Raw genomic sequence first — 8520 nt, forward strand, 5'->3', positions numbered from 1 at the left:
GGCACGCCTCTGGCTGGCTCAGCCACTGCTGCCCTCTTAATCCAACAGGCGACACCTCCTTTTGATGCAGTTCTCAAATAGGAAGTGTGGGTTAAGTAAGACCTTGGTAAGAAGGTGACTTGGTCTTTAAATTCAGTCAACAAATTGCAAATATTGTTTGGTTTGCACATGCACACACACACACACCTAGCGAGCATAAAGGAGATATTTTTACAGCTAAAATAAATATAAACCTAACCTAACCAACATTAAATATTCAGAATTCAAAGCTTGACTGATTTTAAAAAGTTTGGCTTAAAAATGTCAAAAGAAAAAACAAAATAAACATTTTCATATTTAGGGAAACTTTATTTACAAAGACAAATGAATGGTTCCCATTTTTCTGCATGGATAGAACCCTGAAGGATCAATATGTTCCAGCTGAAAACCTGCAGAGAAAAAAAAAACAAGACAAAAGGTAATAAAATAACATACATGTAATTTATTTAAAAGATATACAATAGAGAAAATGATTAAGAGGTGCTGGGAAAGGTTGATTGGCTGTGTTCACTTTACAAACTGATTCTGCAGCAAAGTAGCCTGACCAGCCAGACCCGCACTTCCTTATGGGAACTGTCATCAGTGATTCCCCTACGCTCCACGGCTACGAAATCAACCCCCCGCTCTCACGGCCGATGCATGGCACCGAAACGTTCCGTGAGCTTTTAACCCCTCTCATGGCAGCGAAACGATCCTCGAAAAACAAACAAATAACAGCAGCTTAATTCCATTTTGTTCCTTAAACTGTGTCACGTAGTTTTGCAAGTTCTGCACGCTCACACGTTCAACAGCGAGCTCTGCCAGCTGACGGTTCTTCTGTAACTAGAGACATCAGTACAGTTCTGGTACTGAGCAGCATGAATGCATCTGCGGATTTCACTGTAGTTGGTGTTCAAAGTGAATTAAACAGGGTATAGAATCAATCAAATATAATAATATTAATGCTGTGAACATGTATAGATACTTTATCATACATTCTCACAAATGTCCAATCACACACCACAATGCTCAGTTTCTCATAAACAACGGAGGTGGCATCTGAAGTAGAGCTCGCTGCGGCTCTTTCCTCTGTTCTAAATGACTTGGACATGTCTTTAAAATCACAACAAGTAGAAGCGTTAAAAGCCTTTCTTCTAAAGAAAGATGTTTGGCCAGACACCATTTGTGACTACAGCTAAAAAACTACAGCGTTGTGCTGCACAGTCGGCATTTCCGCCTTTTACCGATTGGTTATTTTTGAGCAGGGTAGCCCCGCCCCTCAGGTGCCTCTCTGCTTGTGAGTAACCAGACTAGTTATCTCTGTAGAATTAAACAGAGGACGTGTCTGGCAGGCCAGGCTAGCAGCAAATGCCCTGACATGTTAATGAAGTAGATCCACTGGATCAAAGATGTAAGTGAAATTACCTCAGAGGGTGAATAACAACGCTGGTCCATTTCACTTTTTCAGGATCTGATGTCTGACAACAATGAAGGGGAATGCAAAGCCACTGCCAAAGAACAGCACCATCATGCCCAGCAGACGCCACTTGTTTTCCACAGAAAACGGCAGGTTCTGTAGAAAGATGACAAAAGGTAATCAAAGACGTTTGTGAATGATTTGATGAGATTAATCAGGACAACTATTTGAAAACATAGTAAAAGTTATCTGTAAGAGTAGGACATCAGAAGGAAAAGTATGACAAGTCATAGAAACAATTTATGCAAGACAATAAACACCACATCTGCACTTTCATGAACATAGACTAAAGCAAAGTCTTGTGATAGGAGAACCTAATCCAACATTAGGGATGGTAAATTATGTGTGTTTGCATTTAAAGAGCAAGTAACACCTAAATGAACTTTTTGTGCTGATAACCTGTATAGATGAGTGTCTAATGGTGCTGTACACGAGTAATTAGTGTGGCACTTTAGTGCAACTTACTTTAAATCTAATATTTGAGCCCAACACCATAATTCTATCTCAATCTTCAGGTTAAAACTCTGCTCCACATTTATTTACCATCGACTACTTTCTTCTACAATCTGCTCTTTAACTGTATTATTTCCTGCAATTTCAGCTGTTAACTTAATTTTTTCTCTAAGTGTTTTTCTTCCCAGAAGAAGCTACAATGATGTTCTGCTGAGCTGTGGTGCCCTCATGGAGGGGGGCCATCGGCTTGAATACCGTTGCTAACCACTTAAACATTCTCCCTCTCCTGATAAAAACATTTTACTTTCTTTGACATTGAATGTGCTACTACTAGTTTACCCATTTAATTATAGATTCACTAGGATAAACACAAAGTTTATCTCTCACCAAATAGAATATTTACTAAGAAATGACAATGTAACGATAGAAACATTACTTGGTATATATGTTGTGTGTGGATGTGTGTGTGTGTGTGTGTGTGTGTGTGACTGGGTTGGTGTTGGTGTATGCGTGTGTCTAACTCTGACAGCATTAGCTTAGCATTGTTTGGTTTAGCTGTCTAAACGGAGCACTAATTGTCAAATTCTTCCATACATTGCTAATGATTAGTCTAAAATGATGGTAAAAAAGCACAACTGTCAGTGGATTTATATTTTCGGGTATCAGCACAACGCTCGTGTTCAGTAACAAACATGACCTCCAAACAGCACTAGCTAACACCAGGCTAACGAAGACCGACAGGGCCATTTTACTAACATTAATAATTGCGTCGCTCTGTAAAAAAAGCACAATACCTTTCCTGGTCCTTCAGCGTAGTGTGAAGAACGAACAGCAGATGTTGCGAATCGTCTTACGGCTTGTCCAAGCATGGTTATATCCTTATTTCTGACGAGCTTTAGCACACAGCTCGACCTTCTTGCTTCTGCAGGACGCAATGAACTCTGGGATATGTAGAGGCGCGTGCTGACTCATGGGAAATGAAGTTTATCCACCTGCGCGAGAAATCTGTGTATTTGAGTGACACTAGACCAGTGCCTCATTTGATTTTGAATCAAAATGGTTGTGAAATAATCTGTTAAATAAACTTGATACTTAAGATGAAAGAGAAATGAAGGTGGGAATGTCAATTTTTTTTAACAAATCGTAAGATATTGTCAGTTTCTAAATAAGAATAATTATGTCACACACACAAAAATCTGTAACCTATTACATGCCAAACCCCTCTGAACACTGATGTCATTATATTTGCTTAGCACATCAATCAGCTGGAAAATGTTTCACCACCTAAAGAATTAGAATTGGACTGGATTGAATTGAATTCCAGGCATAATTCCAAATGAAGTTACACGTTTCCAGAAAGAGTTTAAATAATTTATTTAACTTAAGAAGAAACGTTTTAGGTGATAAAAAAGCTGACTAATGGCCTTTGAAGTACATCTTACTGTTAATTAGGCACATTTTTTAAAACTAGGTTTATAAATATATAGCCTATGCTGTTAAGTCAAGTAAATAAAGTCAATCGAGTTGAGCTTTAATTATTTTCACTTGAGAATAAAATAATTCACATTTAATCTAAAATTTTGACTTGTACCTATATGAGCATAGTTTAATTTTGTGCGTGACTGCAATGACAAAACCTTGTTTAATAATCCAAACACAGCTTTTGCCAGAAACCCACCTAGATAGGGAGAGAACATGAAACTGACACAGTGGCTGATGTTTCAACTATCCCTTATTACCACCACAGATATGACTTTCTGCTGATTATTGCTAATGTTGTCAAACAGATTTTAGAGGATGATTAACTCACCAATTTTAATCCACACACATAACAAACCTCCATTCAAAAATGAAGTTTACCATTAAAGTCAGTTTTCAGATTCAATTAAAGCTGGAAATATATTGTCTTTTATATCTGTGATTAAATGAATGACTCGGCAGTTTATATCTGATTTTTCCTTCTTGATTAGTGCTTCAGTTATTCCATATACTTTTTGTATAGATTTATTTACATTTACAAACCCATTTTTCTGCTTGAAAATGACTTGCCCACACATTAATGAGTATATTTCTGTAACCACAACATCTATTTGATTACTTCTGGTCTCACTTCAAAAGAAACTCCTTTGGAGGTTGTTGAGATGAGTAAATATTAGTATGTGTGTTTTTGATTAAATGTAAATGCGCAGGGAACATTGTAAAAAAGACATCTTGTCATAATTATCTTTGATCTTTTTTAAATTCCATTTTTGCCAGTGTTTCAATCATTTTGTTTTGTATGTTGTGAGAGGTGTATTTTGCATTTTCTGGGATGTGTTTTTTTATTTCATTAAATTTAGAGTCTTTGCCAGTGTGTAGTCTACCATTTTTAAGAACAGTCTTACAGAGAAATCATCACCGCTTTCCACACGTTCATTTACTGCTAGGAACGGAACTACTTCGCCAATAGTTTTTACGTAGTATCTGTTTTTCTCGATTTGAGTGGGACTTATTAAATTACCTATCGTTTCCTCTGACCACTCTTTGGGATATTTCAGACCAGGCTTTTTCATTTTTTATGTGGCATTGACTTGATGTATGCTTTGTGAATCCCTTGTCCTTTTCCAGTGCTGTTTTCCAATTATTAAATCTTTGTTTTGTGAAAGCCAAATCCATATCATTGTTCCCCCCAAATTTACGACATGGGAAACAAAAGCACGCATCCAGCTTTACTGAATATTCCAGCCATGGTCTCCCACGATACTAGGCAGGGCAAAATTAGCGCATGTTCTTCCCAAAATGGCGCTTGGGGAAAACGAGAGCGGTGGGTTGGGACGGTGCGCTACTGTTCAGGCCTGTGTCATCCACGGCGACGGCTGGGTTGGTAGCGACGGGGACAGCAGGAGGGTCTGTGGTGCTTGTGCACCTGGTTGTGGCGAGTTGAGAAGCAGCAGCCAACGAGCCGGCTAGTGCCTTAGCACTGTTGCTCAGTTTAGAAACCAGAAACCTGAGCATGTCGACTCGGTTCACTTCAAAAACAAATTAAAGAAGAGAATGCGGCAAATTAAAACCTTGAGAAAGAGTACCAAATAATTCCAGTGACCGGCAGAAGAAAACTTCAACTAGTGGCTGAGCTCAGATAACAATGTCTCTGTGTTCTGCTGCTGACTGTCTGGGAGAGTGTGAAGCGAGTGAGACACAGAGAACAAAGTGCAGTGGCTGGCCGCACCCTCCCTATGCATCTACCAATCAGTAGCTACTTCGAATGAGGGAGAGAGAGAGAGGGAGGAGAGCACTCTGACCCTTTTTCATCAGATCTTTTCAAATTTTGGGATTTCTACATGTCATCGTATTTGGGGGCAGTCACTATTTTTAGGGGGGCATTGCCCCTCCTTGCCCATGCCTACATCCGGGTCCGGTCAAGGACCAGGACCAGGCTGTCAATTCCCACCCAAGAGACCAAAGCTGCATCGAGAGGCCTATGAGCCCAAGGAATTCTCAGCCATGATCCAGCAGAGCAACAAAAACCAAGAACCAAAATTCATCAACTCGCCAAAGGTTTAGGCAATGATGAAGTCTCAGTTTCCTTGGGGGTAGACAAGCTTTTCTCAGCTCCTCCCTCAGTAATACCCAGCACATGGCTAACATGACCAGAACACCCATCAATCCAGCAAAAATGGGCCAAATCCAATCCAAAAAGCTAGCGATCCAAACCACTACAGCACCATAAGTTGTTCTGAAGCCTGTTGCCACAACATGTCCAACCTCCACAGCCGCTGTGACCACCTTGGAGCCCAAAGAATATTTCAGAGTCTCATACTATGTGCAGACCTACTGAGCAGACCCCAAACCACAAAACTACCAGCGCTCTTCAGGAAACTGACAAGTGAAGTTGAAATATATCCTGTTGGCACCCAGCCCTGTAAACCCACTGACTTCTTCCCTTGCACAATAAACACAAAACGTCACTGATGAGCTGTTTGTGAAGGGGATAAGGGCAAGGCAGACTTCAAATTTCAAGACACTATTGCCTTGCAGTGTCACGTTTTCTTGCAAAACTGGCTAATAAAGCACATTGATTGGTCATCACTACATATTTTCTTCTGAAGATTTAAGGGAACCTATCACAATCCATGTCACATATCACGACACGTCATGTTTCATATTATCATTATTTGGAAAATGAGGCATGTGACAGCAGGTGGTTAGCCCCATCATATCATCAATGGTCTGATGGTCTAAATGTCCTTGATCTGCCTTCAGCTGTCCACTCACATCTGGTTGATAATTTTTGGCACCTTTCCAGACTGCTGTAGCTGGTTTTGGTCAGATTTTGATGCTGTAAGTAAATTAATTATTTTTAGTCAACAAATCAGTATCAGTTGTGCACTATTTATTGTAATTAAATGTCACAAAATATAGACTTGATTTCATTTTAAGTAAATGTTTCAATAAATAACCATTTTCTTCAACTGCTTTAAATGACCTCCAGAAATGGCTAGAGGCCTCGTTTGTCTCAACATCAAGAAAACTGTGTGCATGTTCTTCTCCAAACCAACATCAAGACTGACACCAGCAAAGGTGTATCTGAAAGAAGAAGAAATACAAAATGTTGAACAATTCAAATACCTTTGGGGTATGGTTGGACTCAAAATTATCTTTTGGAATACATGTGCAAAATATTGTCAAAACTGTAAATTATAATTAGCATAATTTTAAACATATACGAGTGTCCCTGACAGATAAAGCAGCAGGCACATTTTTACATTCAATGATACTGTCTCACATTGGCTATTGCATCACCAGCTGGTCATTTACTGCCTCTTCTGTTATCAGACCTGTTGAGTCCTGCTATAAAAGGGCAATGAAAATCCTGGACAAAAAGCCAATGTTGTATCATCACTGTCCGATTCTGGATAAATATTCTCTACAGAGTTTCCTAAATTTTAAACATTTTAAATCTGGTTGCCTGGTCTATAACGTTATTCATGGTCTAGCCTCTTCACCACTGAATGATTTTATTAATAAAAAAAATCATATAGGGACTTTCCAGAGTAACTCGAGCTACAGTAAGCTCCCTCTTGGCGAATGGCATTTTCTCAAAATGTTCTGTCATTCCGGGGCTCGACTTTTTGGAACAGCATTCCTACTCAAGTGAGAGAAAGCTCAAGTTTTGTTACCTTCAAAAGACAACTGAAACTGTGGTTACAGGAAAGTCAAAGATGCAATCATAGATGACACTTTTATTTGTTTTCACTCTTGTCTGTTTTGTAAAATATGTTCCTAACTGTTTTTTTTGTCTTTTTATCTGTCTTATCTCTTTTAACATTAACCTGCCAGAGGACTGCAGATGGAAATTAGCCTAAGGCTACTATATGGCAGTTGTATTGCTGTTCATAAATATGCAATGTCCTCTCTTTAAATAAAGGATCAAAATAAATAAATAAATAAATAAATAAAAATAAACTCAGCGAAACCTTCAAATACACTTTTCCATGGATTTTTCAAATTTAGTTTCTAGCTCTAGTTAAGCATTTTAAGATCAGTGGTTAAACTTGTAGTCCTTTGATTTTTTAATCAGTAGCAATGCCATTTGAAAAAAAAGCATGGTCTATTTGCAATAATGCATTGCTAAAAATTGCCAAAACCTCCAAATGTGATTACTTTTAAAGGCAAGAAAAGAAAGTTTTGTTTATACAGCACATTTCAAAAACAGAGGCAATTCAACGTGCTTTTCAGGTCCAACAAAAACAAAAAACAGTACATGTTATAATCAAAAGGACAACCTAATGCAGTAGATTTAAAAATAGAACTTAAAATACACAAATGAAACAGAAAAAAAAACTAAGTTAAAAGTCTAAGCAGTTTAGTGGATAAAAAGTGTATAAAATCAAAAAAAGACAATACATTTTATGGAAGATATTAATATTTTTTGTTGATCTGTGGGCTAAAAACATTGTTTAAATACAGAATAACTTTTGTTACGTAACAACGCTTCTCTCTTATGTCTGAGATGCAAAATATATCACAAGTAAAGTTAAAGCAGCTCTTCCAAAAGCACATCTCAGTTCACTTTAGTGTAGTCCACATTGGGAATACTGTCGAATGGGTTGCTTTGAGTAACTGAGGAGGGAATCAAACAGTCTCTAATGCTTTAATAATTTAATCTAGTCATATTTTTGATCAATTAAACATTCTGTTCTCAAAATTTAAGCACTTATTACAAGTTTCAGTATAAAAGAAACAGATAAGTTGGGCCCCAAATAGAATTTACACGGGCAAACCATATGGGTCCCTCCAGGTTTTGTCTGCAGTTTCCATGGTAGTCCTCAGGCGTTTGCCTACATAGATTTTTGCCAATTTATGTACACATTGATTTTAATTAACCGTAGATGTGGAGCCACCAAACTGAGGACAAAACTGGTTTGGACCCAAACGGTTTCCATATTCCATATGGAGCCCACCCATGCTTGCTGGATAAAACACAACACTTTCTGCAAAATATAAAACTTCATCTTGAAGTTGAACATATCTCTGTTCAAAGTAAATGTACTTTCAGGGATGTCAGGTAATGCTGTAGTCCTGACTGGTAG

The 8520-nt window shown here is 38.2% G+C and overlaps 1 protein-coding gene across 1 annotated transcript; it reads right to left on the bottom strand.

Moving 5' to 3' along the window:
- Positions 1–327: 327 nt before the first annotated feature.
- Positions 328–2908, bottom strand: cox7c (cytochrome c oxidase subunit 7C). The gene is made up of 3 exons (XM_015972487.3): positions 2743–2908; positions 1444–1591; positions 328–428 (listed from the first exon to the last, which is right to left on the bottom strand). Exons 1-2 carry the CDS (start codon positions 2815–2817, stop codon positions 1475–1477), a joined length of 192 nt encoding a protein of 63 aa, XP_015827973.1. The 5' UTR covers positions 2818–2908; the 3' UTR covers positions 328–428; positions 1444–1474.
- Between the last annotated feature and the right edge of the window lie 5612 nt (positions 2909–8520).

Source organism: Nothobranchius furzeri, chromosome 17 (assembly GCF_043380555.1).
Source record: "Nothobranchius furzeri strain GRZ-AD chromosome 17, NfurGRZ-RIMD1, whole genome shotgun sequence".
Lineage (NCBI taxonomy): Eukaryota > Metazoa > Chordata > Actinopteri > Cyprinodontiformes > Nothobranchiidae > Nothobranchius > Nothobranchius furzeri.